Source organism: Megalobrama amblycephala, linkage group LG4, assembly GCF_018812025.1.
Source record: "Megalobrama amblycephala isolate DHTTF-2021 linkage group LG4, ASM1881202v1, whole genome shotgun sequence".
Taxonomy (NCBI): Eukaryota; Metazoa; Chordata; class Actinopteri; order Cypriniformes; family Xenocyprididae; genus Megalobrama; species Megalobrama amblycephala.
In genome coordinates, this window is record NC_063047.1 from 55,184,608 (window position 1) to 55,212,468 (window position 27,861).

At 37.1% G+C, this 27,861-nt stretch overlaps 1 protein-coding gene across 2 annotated transcripts; it reads right to left on the minus strand.

Moving 5' to 3' along the window:
• Positions 1-153: 153 nt before the first annotated feature.
• c5 (complement component 5) lies at positions 154-27,661 on the minus strand. Of its 2 annotated transcripts, XM_048190088.1 has the most exons (42): positions 27,514-27,660; positions 27,042-27,237; positions 26,728-26,881; positions 26,536-26,606; positions 26,350-26,444; positions 25,952-26,034; positions 25,788-25,878; positions 25,080-25,185; positions 24,864-24,999; positions 24,648-24,763; positions 19,168-19,368; positions 18,847-19,041; positions 16,704-16,910; positions 16,457-16,612; positions 16,168-16,294; positions 15,979-16,047; positions 15,766-15,868; positions 15,275-15,387; positions 15,081-15,165; positions 14,784-14,866; positions 13,142-13,278; positions 12,104-12,325; positions 11,767-11,827; positions 11,597-11,686; positions 5,349-5,561; positions 4,990-5,074; positions 4,671-4,830; positions 4,494-4,592; positions 4,229-4,400; positions 3,919-4,124; positions 3,683-3,835; positions 3,510-3,572; positions 2,925-3,018; positions 2,807-2,846; positions 2,615-2,717; positions 2,452-2,526; positions 2,242-2,347; positions 2,071-2,154; positions 1,159-1,248; positions 957-1,040; positions 678-819; positions 154-409 (listed from the first exon to the last, which is right to left on the minus strand). In XM_048190088.1, exons 1-42 carry the CDS (start codon positions 27,645-27,647, stop codon positions 271-273), a joined length of 5,139 nt encoding a protein of 1,712 aa, XP_048046045.1. In that variant the 5' UTR covers positions 27,648-27,660; the 3' UTR covers positions 154-270. The 2 variants fall into 2 exon arrangements, with proteins under 2 accessions (XP_048046045.1, XP_048046046.1); XM_048190089.1 differs by lacking the exon at positions 154-409 and having other exon boundaries at positions 676-821; positions 958-1,040; positions 27,514-27,661.
• Positions 27,662-27,861: the final 200 nt, after the last annotated feature.

Sequence of the window (27,861 nt, forward strand, 5' to 3'; positions counted from 1 at the left end):
GTTTGATTCAAGTTTGATAATTCAAATTTGAGGTAAATTGCACATGTAATACTTTTTTTGTTTTGTTTTGTTTAACATTGCATATGTTTGTGGTTAATACAAAATAAATGGCTAAGTTTATAAAATAATCACATATATTTAAAATTTCTAGAATTTTAGAATTTCTAAAAAACATTTTTTTATTGAACATTTCTGTTTATTCTTAGTCAGAGGATGTTGAATAAGAACATGCATAAGAATTATCTCTTCTATTGACATTGCAATTTACAATTAATCACAGCCAGAAAATAAGAAATCAAATTCAAAATCATCCAAAACACGGGTGTATTGTTTGCAGGCATCATTCCTGCAGTCAGCTTCAAGTGGCCACCAGTCCACCCAAGCATGCGAGTCCAAAGGAAACTTATACCTGAAACATGATATGATAAGAAAATCAGTTCTGAGGCTTCTGTAGCCTACATAATAGCTGATTAATTAATGTGAAACACTCTCACTTTATAATGTGTTGTACTAATTCAAGGTGTTACGTAACAGATTTAAGGAATTTATGATGATTTTACAAAAAATTGCAAATATTTTTTGGTGGGACAGGCATATAGTCTTGCCCAAAATCTTGTTACTTATGATGTGATTTTTAAAACATGAGCAAGAAAGCAAGAAAGCAAAAAATAACTCACTTATAAGCACGATCCACTTTTATCTTTATACTCTCAGCAGTCATGATCAGATACTGCTTGCCAACTTCAAAATTTGTTTCAGTGCAAGTTGCCTTCTTCACAAAATCTATCTCTGAATCTGTTTTTAAGTCGTCCGTTTGTTCTGCAGAAGAGAAATTCTTGATTGAAGCTGATATGCAACTTATTTCATTGTTTATTCAGATAATTTTACTTTAAATCATTTACAACTTAAACTTTATAATATATTAACACAAATGATCATATTTGATATACTCTTGCCTTTTTTGAGCACTGCTTTAACTTTTGCTTTGTAGGTCACAAAATCTCCTCCTGCCACAGAGGATTCAATTGCCACTTTAAATGCTTGAAAAAAGGGAAAAAACATTAAATGACATGCATCATTGTGCAAATGTATACCACTGATCATGTGACATCTTGTGATTTTTATGTGACCTGAAGCTTCATGAGGATCAGTATTTACCATATTTCATGCTTTCTTTGCACATATCATTTTTGCGCTGTTCAGCAGTGATTGTGGGATCAACGGTGGATTTAAAGTTGCAGCATTCCGCTAATTTTAAAAAGGACATGGAAATACAGATAAATTGTTATTATACTAACACAGATACATTAAACTCAGTACACATATATGTAAATGGTAACTTCATGGGCGACAGCAGTATACCCAAACAGTAAAACCTCCAGTGTTAAATGAACAATTTTAGGTTTAAATGAACAATGCCAGCATTTATATAATCCACATCAAATTATATAAACACCAGGTGACACTGTCAGTGTTAATTTAACACTGGCTGTTTGGCTGTGAAGGGAATATTCTCAGAACTTTGGCTTACATTCTGTCAAGGTTCTCTAAAAGTTATGAACAAACATTATTCCAGGAACATTAATAGAATATTCATTTAAAGTTATCTGATCTGTAAAATGTTCTCAAAACGTTAGCACAAAAACACTATTTATGCATCGATCATGGAGCGTTTTTTTCTGAACGTTTTTAAATGTTTCTACTTGTTTCAGAACGTTTAGAGGACTTTCAAAAGTATTTTTCCCATAATGTTTGGCAAAAATGATAAAATGGAATGTTCCATTAAAGTTCAGGTATAACCAAGAAAAAACATTTTTAGAACATTTCAACACTCGACATCTTGAACATTCAGAGAACATTCAGAAAGAACTTAATGGGAACGTTAGGAAAATGTTATCTGGGTAAATGACTGTTGTGAGAGTGTTTTAAGACTGAATTGGCAAAAATACCAGACTGCCAGGGGCGCGAAGAAGTGAGATACAATAAAAATGATTCATTATTTTTGTTAATAGCTGTTTAATTTCTGTTTTTTTGCTTATTTCTGTTTTGTTCTGCTTTTATGTGGCTTACCTGCCATGCACTGACACTGGTCTCCCTCACAGAGTCTCAGTAGTTTGCGGCTTTGTTTCTGGTAAAACTTCATACACTTATTTTCTATTAAAATGAGATGAGAAAGCTCGTTTTATGTAGCCAAAATCAGTTCAGCCTGACATAAATCAAACATTTGTGGAAACGCTATACCTTGATTGTAAAATTCATAAACTCTGAATACCGAGGCTCTGGTCATGCCAGTTTCAAATTCCTCTTGAATACGGAAACCCACACAGTAGAAATCTTTTGATGGTATCTGCATGATAAAAATTGTGCAGTAGAAATATTCTACAAGATGAAATACACACCATAATGCAAATAGCGAGAATCCAAAAGTTTGTTTTGTCCAGCAATGCTCACCGAATCTATTTGAAGGATGACTTGGTCACCCATTATTTCATAGTTGGAAATCATAGACTCAAGTCCATTTTGGTACTGCAAAATATAGAAACATAAAATGTCTCTACAGTTTTACTAAAACAATGGATTTTCTATGGAAATGTATTTGCATTTAGTGTCTCACCATATCTAGATCCTCCTGGATTGGGATCACACCGGTTGGCAAATAAATTTCCATCACAGTGAGTCCTGACTCCGTTTCAAATGTATTTTCATGTGGCTTGTATCTTTACACATAATGGCATTTTTTTTAATGGCAATTGTTTTAAGACACTTAAAACATGTAACGTCTTAGTAGGAGTTTCTACAGACTTACTTTGCACAGGCCACAATTCTCTGTGACAAAAGCATAGGATCTGCTCACAAAGAAATCAAATTAGCTCATTTAAAAAGACAACTGAGTGTATAAAAGAAGACAAAATTACAGAACGTACCATCTGAAAATGGGACACTGTCATGAATGTCAATTGACATTTCAAATTGGCAATTTTCATTGCTCTCTGTCATCTCATAGTAGACTGTTGTCAGCTGTCAAAAATTAGGTTAATAAATAAAACAATAAATAAATTTGGTTCCATGCATAGGATATTTAAAAAGAAGTCTAACGTTGCAGTGTTTATTTAATACATTGAAAATGACGATCCTTTAAAATGAATGTTTTAAAAAATATATTTTTTAAAAATCCGGTCGATATACTGATCAATGGCATATATTAAAATTCGACTATACTATTTTGTGAAAGCAAATAAAAACAAATAAAATCAATAAAATCAATTTTAAATTATAAATTTGGGCATTATTACACTATAACCTGAAAAGTAAAAAAAAAAAATCACTTTGAGATCTGAAATTAATTTTAAGCGAACGCTAGAAGATGACAGAGGTAGTCTAAATGTAAAAATAGATGAAAATGAGGGTGGGCAAATAAATATCCAATATTGATATATATTATTAATATCAACCAATAACTGATACTGATATTTAAACAGTGTACCTATGTTAAATACAAGCTCACTTACTTTGGCAAATGAAACACCAGAGCTCATTGCCGTTTTGATTATTATATCATCATTTTTGGTCACCTTTTCAAAGAAAACAGAAGAATACCATTTAAATCATAAATAATTTATAAATAATAATAATAAATGAAAATAATTTTTAACAATTTTAACATCATTAAAAAAATTAATACCTCTATTGGTTTAACCACAGGCTTTTGCTGAGTTAGTTTGATTCTGCTGATGTCACCTTTAGTCTTGTATTCAATGTCAACCACCATGTCTAAGGTGGCTTGAATGGCTAAAATGCTGTACTTGGTAAGGGCCTCCAAAGTAAGAATGCTGTCCTGAAAATTTGAGGAAAGTCAGATCACATTTGATAAACACAACATTAAAAACTTAATATACTGTATATATTGAATTGGAGTACCTGTGTTGAATGAAAGCCCCCTCCGTATCTCTGGTCTTGTGTTAACCAGTTCAGGATGGGCTTTGCATAGGTGGAATCACCTCTGACTAAAGTGTTAAGCAGGACGTAAACTGTTGTTTCCACAGTCTTTGCTGTCACATCATTGGGTTTTAATGAATCCTTCTTAGGTTTAGAGTCTTCCCAGAAACGAACTGTAGCTGGGTTTCCTGAAAATGCAAGATGTATAGACAAATTGTTTGTTTTAAGTTATTGGTCAAAAGTGAGAGGGTCTAACCCCTATTTATTTTTTTATTATTTTTTAAGATTTTACCTTTAACTTGAGCCTGCTGTTTGATTTTTTCATAAAGACCAACTGCTGGCATGCTATGGATGTCTACCAGTGTCAGAGCATAGGATGCAATGGCTCTAACATATAAACTTTCAGTCTTCTTTGACTTAGAGGAGAGGTACTGCGCGGCATGATCTAAAGCATCTTTAAAGGCCTAGAGAAACAATTGTGCTGTTATTTACTGACTGAATAAGGAATAATCCCACATTTAAGTTTCTGATTGGTCAGATTTTACTGCCAGTCATACCTGTATGTTAACCTTTGGGACCTTCAGAGCATTTTTAATTCCAATCATGACAAAAGATGTGAGGAAGACCGTCTTTTCAGTGACATCTGGTCCGGCACCCTTAAAAAACAAGACAATCTTGATCAAAACACTGAAATATACAGTATAATATCATTAACACTTATTTTCTTCACATACCATGAGTTTTATTGGATTGGTTTGTGATTTCTCATAGAACGAGCCATCATCATTCTGACGATTTTTAATTAGCCAATAGATGGTGTTGATCAGCACTTCAGACTCCAAAGAGACATATTCATGCATGTCAGCCAAAGTCTTGGCTATAAGAGCCGTCACCCTAAAGAAGATTTTACAGCATTACACCTTCAGTAGAATGTTAGTAGCACATAAATTGTACTTAATATCTGTATGTATTGCTATCTGAATTTTTAAAACATTGAGACAATGATTTTTTTTCAGTTGCCAATGAGGAGAAAGAAATTGAGCAGTTGTTTACCAGGTACTAGCTGATTTGTCCTTGTTCGACCACATGCTGAAAGCATATTCATTCTTCAGCTTATATGACATGATGCTGGTGATGCCTGTAAAGGAACAGTGAGTCATTAAAGCTAGTTCATTATACTGACAACAACTGATATAGTTACTTTGTACCAGTAAAAACAAAATGTAATTATTATAAGATGGAAATTATCCTTAAATTGTTACTGTTATATTGAAACTGAGTATACAGCAAATTTTGAATAAAAAAAGTATAATAATTTAAAAAAAAGAAACATGATATACAAGAAATGTGAGGGGGAAAAACTACAATCATTCTACAATTTTTATTCTACTCTACTGAAACAAACATCCCACCAGCTTGCATCTTCCTCTTTAATTCCTTTTCACTTGCAGCTGACTCTTTCCCCAGGATGTCCCATTTCTCTGTCTTTTCTAGGTAGTGGTAGACATAGTAGATCGGCAGGAGACCCATTAGCTCCATCTCTGCATTTCCCCATGGCAGGTTAGTCAACTGTTTTAAACCTTCTGGGCTATTTATTATTGACAGAAGCTCTCCCAGTACTTCACCTGAACATGAAGAGTTACAAAGTGTGACTTGGCAACATTTCCACACTATAAAACACATATAGGGCCTCTGGAGCCTCCAGTATAATCATTTTTTAATCTATGCAGTTTATAAAAGAAACTTTATCGCAGAAATCTGTTTTAGTTCTGTGGTTCTACTACAGTACTATAGTAGTTCCCTCTACACTGCGTTGGAACGCATATGGGGAATGTCACACGTGAACCGATGTCTGAAAGCCAAGTATCAAATCTCTCCAATCCTATTGGCCGGCGACAGCCTATGACATCATCATAGCGCGACCCGGAAGTATATAAGGAGTGCCTAGAGAATCAGTCAGTATCTTTTTGTCTTTCGGGACTGTTTTGTCTGATAGCGATTTCATCGAATCCGGTAAGGGGATCTTATATTATGCCTTACAAACATTTCAGAGAATGTGCTCACCCGTGTCCTAGGTTTATGACACTTGGTGATATACACATTCTGTGTGTTTCTGTCTGGGAGAGGAGCGTGCATAGACAGTGCTTGAGGGCGCTGTCTGTGTTTTTCTGTTATTTACTGTGAGTGTCTCCCTATGGGGATGCTCCGGTCTCGTTTGGCACTCTTCTCGAGGGAAGAGGTGTCCGTATCTGTGCCTGGTGATTCTGGCCCCATTTGTGCTGAGGCAAAACGGCGGCTGCAATCATGGGTCTCGCAGGTGAGCTCGTTGGGAAGTTTGAGAGAGTTATATTCTCTCACAGCCCCTGGGGCTGATGAGGATGAGTTGTTGGATGATGATGACATCCGTTTTTTGACATCATCGCGTCCGGCAGCAAGCTCTCTTCTGGCTGCTGTGTATGCGGAGCTGCTGGAGTTTGTGGGACGTGTTTCTGGCAGGCTGCAGCTGCCTTGGGGGCATATATATATGAATATATATATTTTATTCATTTAACATGCTCAGGCGCTTCTTAAACAGTCAGGCTGATGGCTGGGCCCATGATGGATATTCTTCTGAAGGCCTGCCTTCTGGCTTGATAGTGAAGAGGCTCTCGTGAAAAGAAAAGGAAAAGAGGAGTCTTCGGTCTTCGAGCCGCAGGAAGGTAAGCTGGGTCTATATTTGTGTTTCAAAATATGTTGACCTTGTTTTCCTGTATAGTTTCTCCTGAGCATGTAGTCGGAAAAAGTATAGGGGTTTTTGGGAAAAACTGACTGCTCACTTCAGTTAGATCTCTGTCTAGTGTTGGCCTCTCGGCCGCCTGACATTGTTTGCTTGTTGAGCTTCGCTTTATTTAATTTCCTCTTCTCCAGTGAAGTTCAGAGGTGAAGCCCAGGCATATCTATGCTTCGTGCGGCCTTGCAGGCCCACAGCTTAGTGGCCTAGGCTAGGACTAGGATTAGGTGTTTCTAATTATAAATCACCCTTTGTATTACTATCCCTTGTTAGGTTGTATAGTTCCTAGTTCTGACCTCCTCCTCAGGGAGTTGTTAGGCCATAAGCTTATTTCCCCCTTGTTAATAGTGTAGGTGCAATGGCTAAAAGATAACAGCTAAGGTAGTAGGCTGTCATGAGCCTCCCTGATGCAGTTGTCTCAGGTGGTAGGCCCTTATCTTTGTTTAAGATAAGTATATGCCATGATGCTAGGCCCCACTTTCTAGAACTGGACTCATGCTATGAATTTGACTTTCCCTTGAACCCCTTGAATTAGCATTCAAGTTTGAGGTTGCGGTGAAAGCTTATTTTTAGCTCCCGTTCTCTAGGGTTCAGTAAAGATGTTTTTCTGTCGGGTGAGAGCATTTATCCTTTTCAGGATAGCATGTATGAATAACAAAGCGTTATGTTTGCTTTGGGTTCTAGTTTTTGCCCTACACATATGTGAGCTTTACTCTTAGGCCGTGTGTCCACCAAAGCGTTTTTAGCCAGCTGAAAATGCTAGGCGGTCTGATTAAGGCCCCTTCTACACGAAGACGCGTTTCAGTGAAACCGCACAAATTTTTTATCGGATAGGCGTTTCGTCCACACGGATCCAGCGTTTCTGAACGGTGAAACCGATATTTTTTGAAACTGGGTCCCAGAGTGGATAAATTTGAAAATGCCGTCTTTGCATTATCGTGTGGACGGGGCAATCCGTATATTTTCTGAAACGATGATGTCATCACCCCACGTGTCGACCCTAGTCAGACGCGCTAACACCACAAAATAGCACCAACAACAGCAATAGCAGACTCTACATACTTGTGTTCGTGCTGCAGAAGCTACTGAACCAAAATAAAGCGTTATTTCAACAACGCTGTACTGTTCATTCAAACCGCCGCCGGTGGGAGGGTCAAAGTATATGACTAGTTGTGGCAACCAATCGGAATCCTCTCAAGCGAGGACCTCTACATTCCGACTGGTTGCCGCCGAACCGCGCCATAGCTCATTACCATAAAGTTGACTTGATTTCAATTCTCCTCGATGCTCTCACCGTCCTAGACGAACCGCACCGCTCGCCGCCGGCTCTCATTGAAAATGAATGACTTCCTGTCACTTTGACGCTCTCGCCGCTGGCGGTGTGAACACACAGTAAGCTTTGCTATAGTTTGTATTCAGCGTGCAAGGTTTATGCGCATGCTCCATGTCTCCTTTGCTGCTTTAAGTGCATTTCTGTGACAGAATTACAGCGCCACATAATGGTCTGAAATGTATACAACATCATTTTGAGCCGTTTCACTGGTTTCCTGTGGACGCAGATATTTCTTGATACGGCACCGTGTGGACAGGATTTTTTTTTTAAACGAGGAAAAAAAAAGGATCGGATTGGGGTAAGCTCCGGCTTCGTATGGATGGGGCCTAAAACGCCTCTCTGTGAGCGCTTGAGCGCACTTCAGCTGCGCAGCGGTTTGTTTCAGTTGAGACGCGGCATTGTTACTTATAACTGATTTTGCAGGTAATTTGTTTCAGACTAAAAATGTCAACACAATGTGGAATTACTTGCTAAGTATGTTCGGAGACCAGCAATATTATTTCTCATCCATTTTGTTTCGTTCTCTGTTTGTTGATGTCGCAGTACAGCAAGAATGTTATGACAGTTGGTCAGTGTTGTATTTGTCCCGCCCCTCCTCCATTCTGATTGGATGGCTAAATAAATGATGAGCGCAGCGTTTTACTCAAAGTTGAACATTCTTCAACTTGAGGCAACTGGTAAAAAACGCCTAGCTCTCAGCGCTTGAGCGTGAAAAAGATGCTCAGTGCCTTGTTATGCTCCTGGCGTTTAAAAAACGCGGTGTTCCCATTGAAAACAATTGAAAAAGTACGCTAGCAACTGGAAAACATGCTTTGGTGGACACACGGCCTTAGTGCTGCCACAGGTTAGTACCTGTTCTCATAAGTAGTAGGCTTGTGTTTAGCCTCTGTTTTAGAGCATGGTGACTATTTGTACTCCCCATTTAGGGTTTTGGTGTTTGGTGTAGGGAACCTCACTTTCAGTTTAGTTCTGTTAGCTCCCTTTAGCTTTGATCACTGCCACAACAGCTATATCACATATACTGCGGGAGTTGTAGGCTCTGGTAGATTGAGCCTTCTTTAGTATGGTAGCTTGTGTTTTACAAGCATTGTTGGTAGATGTTCATGAGTTTTGCTCACTTAATTTAGCACTGCCACAGGTCTATGCCCGTATGTCTGTGTGAGGTAGTAGGCCTTTTTAGGCCTCCTTCAGACCATGGTAGCATGTTGTTGTGCACCCTGTAATTGTATTTAGGTACATTGCCTGTTGGAATGTGTAGACTTAGCTCAGATTGTGTTAAGCTAGTTACTAGTTAAGCTAGTAAACTAGTTGGGTTTAGAGCTGGTCCCCTTTGAGCTTGGTCCCCTTTATAACCACTAGCTGGCGCCATGTGTTGTTGAAGTTGTAGGCCCTGCTAAGGCCTCCTTTCAATTAGCATGTTGGCACAGTTCTGTGCTGGTTTTGTTTTTGTTTCGCCATTGGCTACGCCCGTCTCTGTTAGTAGTAGGCCTACTTTGAGGCCTCTCTCAGAGTATTGTGGCGGAGTCTGTACTCCTGTTGCTTTAAGAGTAAAAGGTGCTTTACTGAGTGCATGGCCTGATGGCTTGTGTGGGATAATAGCCACTTCCACAAGCTGATGCCACATGTCTGTTTGGAATCATAGACCTGTCTTGGGGTCTCCTTAGGACGCGATGGCGTATGTTATACTCCTCTTGCTTAGAGAGTAAAAGGTTTTTTACTGAGTATATGGCTTGTTGGTTTGTGTCAGTTTCCTTAGCTCTAGTCGAGCTAAATAGCTTCCTCATTAAGTAGGTTGGTTCTATTTTGCTCCTAGAACTTTAGTTGCCACTAGCTAACGCCATGTGGGCCTCTTTTGAGAGCATGTTGGTGTATGTAAATGTGTACTCTCGCTTCGAGAGTAAAAGGTGTTTTACTGAGTACACTGCTCAGTGACCTTTGGCCCAGGTTGAGTTTATTTAGTGAACCTCTCTGTAGTTCAGTTTTTGTCCTCCCTGGAGCTTGAAACACTGTCACGAACTGATGTTACGTGTCTATCTGAAGTTGTAGGCCGTTTTTTGGGCCTCCTGCAGACCATGATGCCGTAAGTTGTACTCCTCTTGCTTTAAAGAGTAAAAGGTGCTTTTACTGAGTACACTGCTTGTTATATTGTGTTGGATAGACTGTTGTGTGGGTACTCTACAGTCTTATCTGCTGTTACTATACATGTGGTAGATTCTTGCTCCCAGCAAGATAAGTGTTCGAGGTGTGTGGCCTTGACAGGCTGCCCTTGGATTTTCCCACTCCCACTCCCACTTCTGGGGTTGTAACTTAAGCAGAATAAACATGAGTTTTCTACGCTATGTAGAACTATTGTCATGTTGTAGGCTCCTTCGTTGGCCTCGATGATTGTGTGCCTACAGTATGGTCAATCTGTTAGGTTAGGGTTGTCCTATATAGTGCTTAGCTCCCTAAGCTGGTCATTGGTTGAATGCTTCTATGAGGCCTCCCATTTAAGGACCAGACCCCTGTCTAGTTTGTGCTCCCCTTTATCAGGGTTTTCTTGAATGCACAGCCTCCTCAGTGCAAATAATCAGGCACTGAGTAGATCCTAGGATTGAGCAGAGTTTACTCCCCTCAATAAGAGGGTTAAGAGCACTCAGCTGAGTTCTGCTCTCCCGGATGCCAGTCTCTACGCTCGGGTTTGAGTTGCTTACTGCCTTCTGCAGTCACTCTTACTCGCTGTCTTCTCTGAAGAATGCGTTGTTGAGACTCTGTGTTTAGACAGGTTGCTGGCCAAAGACTAGGTTTTTGTCAGACCAGGTCGGCCTTCCTGGTGGCATTTCGGGTGACTATGTCCCCCTTCTAGTGGCTGGCTGGGGTTCCTGTTGAATTCTTAGCCACATTCCCTTAAAGGGACCTTCTTTCTTCAGAAGATTTGGTCCCAGAAGCCTTGGAGCAGCCTTGGTAGGCTTTCTGCAGAAGGCCTCTGGGGTTAGCTTGGGCTGTTGGCCATAAGGAAAGATGTCACTGACAGCCTTTGTGTGACCCGAGGGTGGGTTGCTCTGGCGTTTCTTGACGAAACTGCTTTTACGTTTGTCTAGCCATTGTGGCATGCACTCCCCTCAAGCATGGCGGCATGGGTACATCGTTCCCCATATGCGTTTCAACACAGTGTAGAGTTCCCTTTCGAAAGGGAACGTCTCAGGTTACGCATGTAACCATGGTTCCCTGAGAACAGGGGACGAGACACTGCGTTCTTTGCCATGCTCCGGGGCTGCCTGCTGAACAGTCCCTCAGACAATAAGATACTGACTGATTCTCTAGGCGCTCCTTATATACTTCCGCTATGATGATGTCATAGGCTGTCGCTGGCCAATAAAATTGGAGAGATTTGATACTTGGCTTTCAGACATCTGTTCACGTGTGCCATTCCCCATATGCGTTTCGACGCAGTGTCTCATTCCCTGTTCTCAGGGAACCATGGTTACATACGTAACCTGAGACGTTCTCTATAGTATAGTGTAGAAAGTGTCATTTAGCATCTGCACAAATGTGTTCAAGCTTCACAGGCATCGTACCATTAATTGTTAGAATACGATCCACAGTTGACTTGGGTACAATGTTTGGTGGAATTACATGTTTTAACTCAATTTTTCGCATGGAAGTGCCTAAGAAATGAAAAAAAATGGTGTGAAACTCCATCGGGACATGAGCAGAGAGCATGCTGTTACTCTTCAGATGTCTTTACCAAAGACTCCATTTGGATCTATTCTTCCACCACTTTGTATTTCCTTTCTAATTCCCTCTGGCTGTGAAGTACAAGAACATTAGTCTGTCATGTCATAATCACAGGCAAACTAACCTGGAATATGATTGGTTTAGTTCTCAATTTTAAGGCAAAAATATCATGAGGAATCATATATACTGTACTCTTTTGAAATAAAAGAGATCAATGTACAATGAAAACACACTGTAACTTTCAAAATATTAACTCAAATCAGAATTAAAAATTTAGTTTGTATGTATTTAGAGAGTAGTTACACAGTGTTACAAAGCTACAGTCCTGACTGTGTATTGCTTCTTACCACCACTTTCAATTTCCTGACCACAGTCTCACCCCCCCACTTAGTTGTTAAAGTGAAAGTGAGTGTATGAGTGCCCGCTTCCAAGGCCATGATGTAGAATGTGACCAAAGCCACTGAACGACTGTCTATTTGCCCCTTGATTTCATTTGGCTTTCCATTTTTCTGCTGTTGAGTTCCATGAAATACACATACTCCCTCTGTTGCCGTTAGGGTCACACTGAACTATTCATGATATAGAAAGATACAGAAAGAAAAAAAACTGTAATGAGTTTATCACCATAATGTCACATATATTAGATATACTATATACACCATTGTTCAAAAGTTTGGGGTCGGTAAGATTTGTTAATGTTTTTGAAAGAAGTCTAACACTTTTTACAGTGTCCTTGTTACATATGTTACATGTACTTACCATAGTAATTATGCATAATTACATGCAAATAACCCTCATCCAAACCCTAATCCTACCCTAACCCTATAGTAAGTACATGTTGTTAATTAATATTACTCAGTACATAAATATATAATTACACTGTAACAATGACACCTTAAAATAAAGTGTAACCGAAGTGTCTTATGCTCACCAATTGATAAAAAATACAGTAAAACAATAATATTGTGAAATATTACAATTTAAAATGTTTTCTATTTTAATATATTTTAAAGTGTATTTTGTTTTTTGTGATGGCAAAGGTAAAGTTTCATCATCATCACTCTAGTCTTTAGTGTCACATGATCCTTTAGAAATCATTTTAATATTCAGATTTATTGCTAAAGAAGCATTTCTTGTTATTATCAATGTTGAAAACAGATGTGCTGTTTAATATTTTCTGTGGAAACGAACGTTAGAACATTAAATAGAATGTTCAAAAGAGCATAAAGTCTTTACCTTCCCTTTAGGTCAATTTAATGCGTCCTTGCTGAATAAAAGTATTAATCATTAAAAAAAAAAAAAAAAACTAACCCAAACTTTTTTACGTTAGTGTAGTTTATAAAGAATAATGAAAAAGTGTTATTTCTGAAAAGTGAACCGCTTACCCAAGTATTTAAAGAACGCTGATTGTAGACTGAACCCCTGAGCTCAATCTGCTCTCCACGAACCATGGAATATGGCAAGGGAACATCCACACTAATGTCCTGGGACACCTGAATCTTTTCATCTGACACACAGATCCCTGATCAAAGGAACAGGAAAGTCTGAAATTCTAATCAAAAACACTCCAAAAGGTCTGTATGCATACTGGATTATTTCCTGAATGCACAGTTTGTAATGAACGCTGTTTTTGTGAAGCTTACGCCTATTGTTAGAATACTAAACAGTATTTTGTCACATGACCTCATTATGTGTAAAAGTACAAATGTTAAAAAGTGTGGCTGTAATTATTTCCGGTTCTTCCCTGCTGAAAAATCCAGTATAAATCAGCCATGTTGGTCCAGGCTGGTTTGCTGGTTAGTACTGGACCACAAGCACTCCCGCTTCCCATGCTGGGGACCAGCAAATTAGCAACCAGCATCCCATGCTAATCCCAGCATGGAAAACATACCTTATGCTGATGACCAATAATGCTGCAGCTGGATTTTTCACCAGGGTTCATTTACAGTAGAAATGTAAGGTAAAGCTGAGCACACTGCATACTGTGATACAGTCAGAGATCTACAGTCTTAAAGGGACTTTCTTTTTTCTGTGAAATACAACAAGAATGTTGATAATCAAACAGTTTCTGTTTCCGTTTCTGTTCATTCCATTGTATTTTTGTCCATACATCGGAAGTCAATGGAAATCAAAACTGTTTAATTACTAAACAGTCTTCAAACTACCGTTGTGTGTTCCACAGAAGAAAGTTATACATGTGTGGAATGATGGCTGGGTGAATAAGCGACAATAGAATTTTCATTTTTGTGTGCACTATGCCTTTAAGGTAGAATGTGCTACTGTAATTTGTAATTAATTAGTAGGTAATTCTAATCAATGCATATAAAAAATACTGAAGCGATAATAAGAGTTAAAGGGTTAGTTCACCCAAATCCCATATTTACTCACCCTCAAGCCATTCTAGGTGTATATGACTATCTTCTTTCAGACAAACACAATAGGAGATATATTTAAAATGTCCTTAGTCCTGCAAGGTTTATACTGGTTGTGAATGGCAGCCCAAATTTTGAAGACAAGAAAAAAAAAAAAAAAAAATTCCACCATCCATAAAATAATAATCCATACGACCCCAGGAGGTTAATAAAGGCCTTCTGAATCGAATCGATGCGTTCATGTAAGACAAATATCCTTATCTAAAACTTTATAAAGTAAAATAATGAGCTTTCAGCTTGGCAGCCATATGCATTCGATGCATACGTCCAAAAAGTGTTAACTTCCATGACGTAGTACACAATGACATTACGTACTATGCTATAACCTAGAGTACGTCATGGCATAGTGTACATCATGGCATTGTGTACCTCCATATGGAGTCGTACAGATTCATTTTTTATGGATAGGTGCATTTTTTTGTCTTCAAAATTTGGGCTGCCATTCACAACCATTATAAACCTTGGAGGACTAAGGATATTTTAAATATATCTCTGATTGTGTTCATCTTAAAGAAGCTTTTGGCTACACATATTTCCTTTTTCAACCACCAGATGATGCTAAAACAAATCATTTCGAACCAGCTTTTTGCCTTACCCTCACTGAATACCCCAACTGCTTTCAGCTCCCATGTAGTCAGTGAATCTGGAAGATTTTTGGTAATGCTTACTGACCCAGACCTTAAACGGATTAAAATGAAAGGTATAACTGAATAATTTAACAAAAAGAGAGTAATTTCACTCATATGTAGATGTTGTAAATGTCTTTTAAATTAGTTAATTAGCAGTGCAATCCTATTGGATAGATTGGATATATTTTAAGAATATTTTTCAAAATTCTATTATAAAGATTATCAATTAGACAGAGGGTACTATGTTCAGACAGTTTTCTTACTTGCTGGTGTGTTCCTCCCATAACCAGCTCTCAGGGAAGTAGCTCCTTATCTGAGATGGTATCGCATCCAGCAAAAAGTCGATCGCTGCATTACGTAATGGAGAACTTTAGATCCTGCCTTTTTACATGTTTAGTCATCTAAGTTACTATAGACATTCATTATGTTGATGATGTCACATAAGTAACAATCATACCTCCACGACTTAGAATGATTTTATCCACATTCTCTTTACGGAGATTTATAGCAAATTCACAGCACTCCGAGAAGGCACGCTGGCACATTTTCTTCCAGTCCTCAGTAGCCTTTCTACAGGATTGTCAGAAAGATTAGTCATAAATTGATACTTTACACAGCGTAAAGATACAGGCTAATGTTAAAGTATAATATATAGTTTCATTGTAATATATAGTTCCATTCAAACATATATATGTTTCATTCAGTTAAAGCATGTGACTGCCATTTAAATGAACTCACAAAAAATGTACATGATTAAATTAATAATGTTATTTATTACTTTATTATGTAAATTCTATTATATGTAATTTACGTAACATTGGTACTACAACCCAAATGGCAGTAATGACAAAAAAAAAAAAAAAAAAAAAAAAACTAAATACATAATATGAAACTCAAAAAGATCTCTAAAATATGATTTCATGTAAGTGTCACATTAAAAGAGCTTACTCAGGAAGAGGCAATCTCTTAGAACGATCCCCACAGGTTTCAAGCGTCGGGATACTGCGTGCCCCAGGTAAGCAGCATTTCTTGAATGCCCCGTACTTTTTGGCTGTACAACAAACATGTGGGCATAAATGAATTTTGATGATGTTGCAATGATAAAAAGGCTATTAGTGTATAATGTTACTGTTTTCAAACAAGAAATGCTTGCAAACAGACCTTTTGCTTCAAACTTTTCCCCTAGGACTGGTGAACGCTTCAACCTAACCATGTCTGAGCAGGCCCCCTCTAAAAAAGAAGAAAAGAAAATACATTTGCCAGTGTTTCAACAAATTATCTCATCCTCTACTAAGATGTTTTGATGTAACAAGTCACACTCACTCATTGACTTTACAAGTGAGCATGTACCTGCACTTGAGGCCATGGCGTTTGAATTTGTGATGAACATAAGGCCAGCACGGTCAAACACATCAGCATTATTTTTGCCTCCTCCTCTTCCACAACCCAAGTCACTTCGCTCAACATGTTGTAGCACCTGCAACAATGAGAAACAACACATATCATCACTCATTTTTATCATGACCTTGATTTGTAGTTTTTGTTTTTAAAAGCATCATCCACATGTTCTCATTGTCATTTCCACACACAAAAAAGTTGACCATATTCAACCTCTTTTTGAACAAATCTGCTATTTCACCTTTTTCAGAGGGTCTTTGTCGTTAGATTTAAGGTTGTACAGGGCCGTATCTACAGCAGAAAAAGCCACCAGTGACTCTTCTCTAGTTTTAGTTGACACTCTTAATTCGAGTTTATCTTTTGGTTTATACTGTGAGTTGAGAGTTGATATGTCCACCTGAAATATATTCCAATGAGGTCATGATTTCACAATTCATAAATAATATAAAACACATCACAACTACTGATGACAGAGAAAAACGCATTACATTTAAATTTTTAACACATTTAGCCTTCACATCAATCCATGCAGAGTCTGCCACCAGCTCTGCTCTTTCCTCCCCATACAGGACATAGTACACCAGTAACCGAGCAGACGGCACCATGTCAGGGGTGATCTTAATGTTAAGGCTCTGACTCTTTTCACTGACACGCTTAACTGTGGCAAACTGCACGACTTTTCCTCTGGAAATTATCTTTAAAAACAAAAAACAAAAAAAAGATTGTGTCAGTAGATGATTCACTGAAATACTTATAGCACATTAAGATTGATACCATTTAAAACACTTACATATTGTAATGTATAATATTTTTACAAATTATGCAATAAATTAATTACAATAGTAATACATAATTATAGGCTACTCCACCGCAAAATTACATATTAAGTAGATATAAAAAATGTTGTTTAATGCGTAATCCCCCGGTTTCACAGACAAGGCTTAAGCCCATCTCAGACTAAAACTCATATTTGAGCTGTTTTAACTGAAAGCAACTTGCACTGGCATATCAAATATGTCAGTGACATTGTTTTGTCTCAAGATGCACACCAAGATGTTTTTTCTATGGCATGTTTATAAAAGCTAATTAAATGTCCTAAATGAACTAAGGCATAATCCTGGCTTAGTCCTGTCTGTGAAACCAGAAATATATATTATGTACCATTCAAAAGTTTGGGGTCAGTGTGATTATTTATTTTTTAAAGATAATCTTTATTATGTTAGAAGTGGCCGTGTAGATATTTATGATGTTACATATGGTTTCAATTTAAAATAAATGCTGGTCTTTCTATTCATCAAAGAATCCTGAAAATCCATCCTGGTGAAAATACAGCTTTGCCATCACATAAATAAATTACATATTAAAACATTAAAATAGAAAACCATTATCATAACAATATTTTACAATATTCCTGTTTTGATCAAATAAATTTAGTCTCATGAGAATGAGACTTCTTTTAAAAAACATCAAGAAATCTTACCGACCCCAAACTTTTAAATTATGGTGTTTTTACTTACCATTGAAAAACACAAGAAATATATAATGTGAGCTTAAACACAGGCACAATTTTCATACTTTTGTCTTTGTATGCCACCAGAATAAAATTAAAATGAAACATCAAAGATGAATTTGAAGTGCAGACTTTCAGCTTTAATTCAAGGGGTTGAACAAAAATATCAAGTTAAAATTTTAGGAACTGCAATTTAGGAATTTTTTTACACAGTCCCCCCATTTTCAGGGGCTCAAATGTAATTGGACAAATTAAAATAATCATTAAAAAAATGTTCATTTTTAATATTTTTATTAATACTTTTAGTTTTGCCTTCAGCAATTGAAATGCATACTCGATCGGGTTGAGATCAGGTGATTGACTCGGCCAATGCCGAATATTCCACTTATTTTCCTTCAAAAATGGTGTGTTTTGAATTCCTATACACTTCAGAATTCATCTGGCTGCTTTTGTCTTCTGTCACATCATCAGTAAACACCAGTGACCCAATGCCACGGGAAGCCAAGCATGCCCATGCTATCACTGCCTCCACAGTGTTTCACAGATGACGTTGTATTCTTTGGATCATGAGCTATTCTAAGCCTTCTCCATACTTTTTTCTTCCCATCATTCTGGTACAGGTTGATCTTAGTTTCATCCATCCAAATAATGCTTTTCCAGAACTGGTCAGGCTTTTTTAGATGTTTTTTGGCAAAGTCTAATCTGGCCTTACTATTCTTGAGGCTTGTAAAGTAATAATGGAAATACCACACTTAGAATCAACCCCAGACCTTTTACCTGCTTAATTGATTAGGAAATAATGAAGGAATAGGCTACTCCTGTCCATGAAACAACTTTTGATTCAACTGTACAATTACTTTTGGTCCCTTGAAAAAAGGAGGGGTGGCTACTCTCAAGAGCTGTTATTCCTAAACCCGTCCTCCAATTTGGATGTAAATACCCTCAAATTAAAGAGTGTGCACTTTCAGCCCATATGCATTATACAACTATAGCTTGAATACGTTTTGATAAATACCTGAAAAAACAAAACAAAACAAAAATTGTGCCTGTGTCCAAATATATATGGACCTAACTATATATAAATCTGTCGTGACCCAACAAATCTGTTTTTATTATTTTACCTGGTAGCTGAAGGTCTCAAGAGAAAGGTAGTCACGATAATGAAAGAAAATCTTGATGTTAATGTACCGTCCAACTTCAAATACTGAGGATCCATCATGTAAATCAATGTACAGGTAACGATGGTTGACAGACACATATGATTCAGCCTTTAGTTTAAGTGGAGCCTGACTCCAACGAGGATCTTCTGTCTCAAACTGAAATGATCACAATATGAATGTACATTTAGCATATATATCATATTATAATGCTAAATAAATAATTCAATGATTAAACTGTTGTCTCTATCTTTTGAACCTACTCTTGGCCACAGATTTACTCACAGTGAATTCAGCTTCTTTCACATTATCAGGTATATTGCAGGTGAAGTAAGCAATTCCATCTCCCTGACTCGTCACTGTCATTGTATCATGGTGTCCTAAAAATTTGAGGTCCTCTCGTTCATTGTTAGCTGTAATTACTGTTGCCGTTGTCTTGACTGACACACCTTTCACTGGTTTACCCAAAGGATCCTTCACCAAGACCTATGGGTCCCAAAATATTCGCATGGATAAAACACACACACACACATATATATATATATATATATATATATATATATATATATATATATATATATATATATATATATATATATATATATATATTAGTGGTGGGCATAGATAAAAATTTTTTAATCTAGATTAATCTAGATTAATTTTGGAATTAATCTAGATTAATCTAGATTAAAATGGCTCATTTGAATTCTGCTGAAGACATTCAGAATATGTGAGATACCCAAATTGTCCCTGCGCCCCAATGTCCATACTATCCATCCTAAATAGTATGTGAGATTAAACTAAGTGTGTCCCAAAGCATAGTATGTTGAAAAGAGTACGCCAAAAGTCCCTGGATGGTCTACTATTTCCGGTAGATTTTCGAAGTGTGGATCCGTGCACACTATAGGCTAATATTGCCCACAACTCATTGCGCGTTGGACGAGGATTCAGTTCAGAACTACAAACACGAGTAAAAAGTGTTAAAAACTACAAAACATGGCGAATATGCACGATCGACGCTGAGAGGTTGTTTGAGTGACTAATAATCAGTTTTTTTTTTATTTAATGTTTATTTATTTAATGTTATATGTGTTATTTTTCATCTGCAAATACCAATGTGTGGACTTTTATAAAGATCTGATTGGCCATTAACTTTTAAATGCATCATTATGCATTAATATGAGGAGAGTTCTCCACATGAAAGACTCGCGACTGCAGATCAACGTGCTGCATTTCTCTCTGATACGGTAGGAAATTAGCTAAATGAAATGTGGAGGATGTAAGACGATTGACAGGGCAGTTTAAGGTGACTGGATGCGACAGAGCAAAGACGCAATTGTATGACGTAATAGTATGCCCCAAAGCTTCTTTTGCTACACACTCAAAAGTAAGTACTTTTTGTTCACAGAAAGAGTACATACTTTTAGGGCGTAGTATAAGTAGGCGAATTGGGACGCAGCAAATGACTAAAAGTAATCCGTTATTTTGTCCGACAAAGCAGATAGGAGTTAGAAGATTAACCTCGGTGGAGTTAAACTTGAAAAGTTGTGTATATTGACATCTTTCCGTGTTTGAAACAACATTGATTCTCATGTTCATTCATGTTTAACTTATATGATGCTATAAATGGACTCGTTATAAAAGATGATCGGTTTACGAGCCTCTTGAGCTGAGGCGCTACAGCAATCTGTCACGACCATGGTAACGGCACATTAAAGAGCAACAAAACGGTTTTTATTGTTTGAATTTCTTAAACTACACAGTTTTAAAGCTGGGACTTTGTTAAATATCATAAGTAACCTGCTCTGTCTTGTCTGTCGACGTGTTGTCAGCAGTGTTGGGGGTAACACATTACAAGTAACTTGAGTTACGTAATCAGATTACTTTTTCAAGTAACTAGTAAAGTAACGCATTACTTTTTCAATTTACAACAAAATATCTAAGTTACTTTTTCAAATGAGTAACGCAAGTTACTTTTTCACATTTATTGACTGACGTTGTCCCCATGTTGTGAGAAATAAAGTGCAGAGATATTGTGTGCGCTGTGTAAGCATGATGGTTATTGTAGTTCTAGACTAAATGTGAACATGCATTTACTCATCTCACTTGCACAAAAACATTCAGTATTCCTCAAAATGAATAAAAACAGTGAAATGCAATCTCAGAATTTTTGCAAACCTGTAATAATTCAATATATTAAATTACACAAATATACCTTATGTATTTAATCTCAATTATTAACCAATGTCTCTGCTGCTGACCTTCAATATATCTAATTCAGCCATACTAATAAGCAGAAATACTTTAGATTAGATTTAGAAATAAGAACTAGAACTTCCTTCTCCTGTATCCTATTCTTCTTAAATCCAGAACGGCAGCACATCTGAAAGGTTTGTTTGAGCTGCGCCCTCTACTGTACAGGTGTAAATATGCTTTTCCTTCAGCCTGAGGCTTATTGATTTCACTTTTGGTGTGAAAGGGCCTTTTTTGCCAAAAATAGAACTTTTTTGTTGTTATTAAAAAACAAACAAACAAGCAAGCCCAGCCCCGGTGAGAAAAAGTAACGCAAAAGTAAAGTAACGCATTACTTTTCATAAAAAGTAACGAAGTAACGTAATTAGTTACTTTTTTAGGGAGTAACGCAATATTGTAATGCATTACTTTTAAAAGTAACTTTCCCCAACACTGGTTGTCAGTATCCTCTTTGCTCCGTGATGCAATTATCACTGTGTTTGGCGTGACAGCGCCACGGCTTGTCGGACAAAGCAATAGTAACTAAGGGGGGCGCGTCTTTGCGAAGGGTCAATTCGGCTAGGTATACATCCGCGCTAAAATATCAAGGTGAAAGTTATCATAGCTTGCGTAGTATAGACCCAGCTCCCAACCCAACTTTGAGAATAGATTAACGGCGATATTTTTTTTTATCGCCCGATAAGGGTCTCGCGTTAACGCAGCACGTTAAAGCCGATAACGGCCCACCACTAATATATATATATATATATATATATATATATATATATATATATATATATATATATATATAGAGTCTGGGAACGTGACGTCAGCGACGCATTGCATTCTGGGACTTTAGGTCACCGTCAGTACAGTAGAGACTGGGAAATAGTGGAGGAAGATGTTAAAATTTATATTATACAGTTAAAAACATATTAGAATGGTGAACGCTGGCTGTGTTATGAACTATCTGCATATACTGACCAGCGTGGAAAACGGATGTGAAATGAAGCGCCATTTTGACATTCTAAAACGCTTAATGTGGCGTAATGTAAGTAAACATCATACTAATAGCCCACGCAACGCGTTTAATTTCACGTTAAACGCTTTCCTCCCATAGAAACTATGTACAGAAAAGCAGATGAGCCCAGAATATGAACAAAATGCGTCTTATTACACGTTAAGTCACTGTCCATTAAGCGTTTTCTTTATGGGATGAAAATGCGTATGTGTTAAATGTGTTGCGTTCATATTCTGGGCTTATCTGCTTTTCTGTACATAGTAAACACCAAACTAATAAAGCATACTAAGTTTAGTTGGTTAATAACACTGTTTTAGTAAATTAAGCCACGTTATGCATTTTCACATGCGTTAGAATGTCCCTCATTTTCTGCCTTCCAGCTTAGAAACGACACAATGGTGAAAGTGAAACTCAATGAAAATAAACTTGAACAAAATGTGGCTTTGTCATTTGTATTTATTACAGATTAATAACTTCTGATCCACTTGAATATGTAAGTGCTCACGCCATTAACAATGTACGAAAACACGTTTAGAACTGTCATTTGTGATATAGCTCGTTGCGATCACTCTCCTTGTTCATAAAGCAACACCTCTGATTCACTGTTCAGCTTGTCTCGGTAAGAAATTATGTATTTATTCTATTTAGGTCCAGTAAAACTTACTTGGTGTAGCGACTCCACAATATAATTCATCTCAGAGCTGCATTACAGAGGGTCATGCTCTTATGTTATCCCTTAATGCTTTAACATGAAAATCAGGGTTATATGATGATATGCTGGCTGAGATCAATCTATATTGTTATTTTATCTGGCAGATATATCGGTGCCATTTAGTTATTAAAAACTGCACTAGATAAATCACTTTGGTCCTATTTGTGGTCCGATAGGAGGCGGCAGTGTGATTTCTATGCGTGTCGTGTCCTGGCCACACGACTGGGCGATCGAATGAACACAAGAGATTCAAATATTAGTCCATTTATTCTAAGCAAGTGCAAGCAGCTCTCAAAAAAATTTACGTAAATACAGTCGTTTTCTCATCTGGTGATTTGTATTTGTTGTCATTGTACGCTCCTGAGCGTGACCTAAAACATGGCGGCGACTACCCAGAATGCAATGCGCAGTGACGTAGTTTGCCAAGCTCTATATATATATATATATATATATATATATCGCCAACAAATTCCGCCATGTAAATAGCAAAGCGCATCTCGCTCTTAAAGGGAATGGGAGATGACACTCTGATTGGTTTATTGAACGTTACGCCCATTACTCATTAAGAGAATAGGGACAACCCATTTCAAAAATGCGCCCAGGCGCACGGACCGTTTTTCCGTTGTTAAAATAGCAAAAGTGGATTTGGACACGCCCTGAGTGCACCTGCGCAGTGCGCTTTACACTTTGCGTTTATATCGTTAAAATAGGGCCCATAGAATCTGTGATTCTGAAGTTCAGTATCCACACCGGTGCGGTGACTGACAGCAAACATTAGATTCATCCGCGCTGACGAGCTGTGCCGATGCACAACGCACGTACAGATAACTGTTCCGCATATGACTGCAATTGCAGGTTTCAAACAAGAGATGGCGACAAAGAGGAAAAATCGCGGACTGCAGCTTTAAGCTTGTTAATAAATATTAATTTATTAAATATATTAATGAATGTTAATTTTCAGCATACTTTGGATTCATTTTAAGCAAGCAATACAGTCATTTTTAAACAATAGTTGAGTTAAAAAAACATTTAACCCAAACGCTGGTTTAAAACACCCCAATTGCCGGGTTTGTCTCTTTTCAACCTAAATTGGGTTTTTTACAACTCAGCATTTTTTAGAGTGCACTACCATTTACTGAAAGGTTCTTTGGGGAACCAAAAGTGGTTCTTTTATGGTATCACTGTGTAAAAACTCCCTTTTGGAACCTTTATTTTTAAGAGTGTGTAGTGCATATTTGAAGTATTGCATTGCAATACATATGATAATATAGTTTAAATTGGCTCAACAGGAGGGGAAAATCCTGTCCAAAAAATGATTAAGGCATGGTTTTCATTTACTTAAGTGATTTTCCTTTTCTTTCATTTTACTGTAGGCCTAAACAGTTTGTTATCCCAAATAGTGGGTAGGTCTGTTAGGCTACTGTAAATAAATTACTGAACAAATTACTACCAAAAAAAAAAAAAAAAAAGATAGCATCCTCAACAAACAAATAAGAGATTACCTTAGTTAAAGTTTGATTAATGTGGACATATAAAAATAAAACAAATATATATAAATGTGTAGCTATATAAAAATTTTAATAACAAATGTTAAATAAAAAGGTAAGGAATAAAGTGCTTTTTATTAGGAGCGGGGGCCTCTAACATAAAGTTGCCTAGGGCCTCCAAATGTCTAGAACCGGCCCTGTATATATATATGTGTGTGTGTGTGTGTGTGTGTATGTGTGTGTGTGTGTGTGTGTGTGTGTGTGTGTGTTTGTTCAAATACCATGAATCTACTGGAGAAAATAGGTTTCTTACTCTCATAGTGTATGGTAGACCCGGTTTGATGAAAGGAGGGGTTGCAGTCAGACTCAGGGTAAATGGAGTTTCTACAAATTTCACATTTGAGAGCACTGCCTCCTGGGAGATACCACCTGACAATGAAGAGGGGTTTCAAAACTTGTCAAATTATTTTGCTTGATACTTTGATTCAGGATAATGCATTCCTGTGTTTTTGAAACCAACTAGACCTACCAGTTGTCTCTTGGAGCAAAACTGTCACACGAAGAAAGGTGTTTTCTTTCATGTCACTCAGGCATTGAGGCCCATCGGGCTTGGTTGACAGAGCTGACTTGATGTTTAAGTTGACTTCCTCCTTTCCATTTGTCAGCTACAAAACAGCCAGAAAAAAATGTATTCTCTGCAATTAACCATTAAATAATGTTTAGTTGAGTGGAACACTGACTTTACCATATATCTGCTATATGTTGCTGGTATCATAACGGTTTCTTCTGGAGAACTGTATCCAAACATCAAGAAAATATCCGCTGAACTAACTGGAGTTCCATGGACATACCTGTCAGCACAAATGTACACACATTTAAACAATTTATTTACAAATATATAAATTGTCAGCAACTGAACTGATAGTACCATTTTAAAAGTTTGGGGTCGGTAAGATTTTGTAGTGTTTTCAAAAGACTGTTTTGCTCACCAAGGCTGTATTCATATCAAAAATACAGTACAGACATTAATAATGTGAAATATTACTGCAAACCTGTTTTAAAATGTATTTTATTCCTGTGATGGTAAAGCTGAATTTTCAGCATACTCCAGTCTTCAGTGTCACATGTTCCTTCAGGAATCATGCTGATTTAGTGCTCAAGAAATTGTTTCTTATTATTATCAAAGTTCAAAACAGTTGTGTTGCTTAATATTTTTGTGAAAACGGTGATCGTTTTTTTTTTCAATATTTTTTGATGAACAGAAAGTTCAAAAGAACAGCATTTCTTTGAAATATTAATTTCTTAACAATGTAAAAGTCTTTATACTTTTGATCAATTAAATGCATCCCTACTAAACAAAACAAAATAAATAAAAATAAAAAAGAAATACAATACTGACCCTAAACTTTTAAACGGTAATGTATATATGTCAAATAAAACAGGGAAAACATACTTGGCTAAAATCTTCAGCTGGAAAGACTCAAAGTTCTCTTCGCTGATGTAGTTGGATTCAGGCTCAATTTGGATTGAAATACTGGGAAGCACTGAGAAACATACATTGATTTTAGATTTCATAAACTCTAAATGTCAACATAACACTTGAAATGGTGGTCTTACCATATTCTTTGACCTCAAACTCAGCAGTGGCAGTTGTTTTAAAGGTGTCGGCATAGGTGGCCTCAATTTTCCAAATTCCATAACTGATGAGATTCGCATTGTGAATAAAAAATGATGCAGAGAGAGAGAGAGAGAGAGAGAGAGAGAGAGAGAGAAAAACTAAAGAAAACACTATCCTATTGAAAAGACTGCATAAACAGGCTTATTATCTTATCTCAAGACTTAATTTCTCAACAAAACTTCACCTGATTGTTTTTTGTTTGTTTGTTTGTTCTTTTACAGTGCAGTCCAGAAAGCTAGTCTTCAGTAGAATATCACTATTAATACAATTTTCAATTTAAACATCAGATCATTTAAACACACAGCCTTATTATAATAGACTAATGAATTTTTCTTACGTCGGCTTTAAGGGTATTTTGAACGGTGGAAGAAGTGGTTTTGCTCCATTGATATCTTCCATATCAATAATCTCTACCTTGATACCGTTAGGGTCCTAAAAATCAATTTAAAACATTAACAAGGTTCAAACATAAAAACCATAATTCCTGTGAAGTAGCTATGATGCTAGGAAGAGAGAAACTCACCACGAATGTAAGGGTAACGGTCCGTCTAGATTTCCTCAGCTCCTCGTTGAGGGAGTAAACACGCACTTGTACTAAGAAAACAAATAGATTCATTGTTTTGAGGTGATTCTCTCTTTCATTTACTCGCGCCATCTTTCTCTTCATACATAAACTCTCGCTCCAACGCGCAAGAGAGATTCTTATCATACTGACCCTCTTGTTCGGGTGTGTATAGCGGCTTGTCAGTCTGAATAAAGAGAAAACCATTGACAGTAGAGACTGGGATTTTTTTATATGCAGTGAAAGCAGAGGAAATCGCCTGAAGGTAGACATATTTGTCCTCTTTTGGGAAATCTATAGGCATGATCTGGGAAAAAGAAGAATGTATTTTCAGGGAAGAATCATTCAAAAACATCAAATGCTTATTTAAACTTTCCACATTTGTTTGGAATTGTAAATAGCAATAGATTTAATCCAAAATTTTAATCAAAAATATCTTCCTAAGTCTCCTAACTTTGCAGTCCTACCCGTAAAGTAGCCGAAGCTTGATAGTTATTCGCGGCATTGAGCTTCAGGGACTGAGATGCATATTCTTTATAACCTGGTGCCAGTGTGTTCTTCAGTTGAAGAGTTACTGTAGTTTCCTGGTCATAACCGAACAACTGCACCACAACATTTTCTGAAGCATCGAGACGCAAGGTTTTAGGTGCAGTGATTAAGTATCTGTAAAACAAGACAACATTTTGTTCTGTTTCGGTGGCAGATGAGAAAAACAAAAGTTTACATAAAACATAAATGCCTATAACTGCAGACAAACACGAGTGATTACTTACTCCCAATCTCACATAGGCTAGCTATAGGCTACTTTTCTTGAGGGTTGGGAGGTTTACATTTAGTTATTATTTTTTGTTTGTTTTACAGTGCTGCTTTTCGACAACACAGACCAGTAGGCTATTCTTGTCCCGTAGAAAATCTTAAAAGATGGACATTGCAACTTACACTTTTTCCGAAACAGTAATGCAGACGAAGAGATGAAGTATACAGAACAAAAATAAACGTGCCATTATAGACAGTTTGCTCATGGTGTGGGGGAAAAAAAAAAAACGGTCAGGCATTTGCTCTGTTTTTGTCATCCAAATCAATATCTGCTGTGCTTGTTTTAAGTTACTTATTAGCTCAACTGTCTTGAAAGAGGTCATAAAGGTTTTTTGAGCTTAGCTATAGTACAAATATGATGACTAAAAAATAGCCCACACTAGTCATTATGATTCTATATGTTTCACTGTTCTGGTGAAAAAGTTTAACTGTTAATTTTGCAATGCTTATATCAGTTTGCTCAGTCATTAA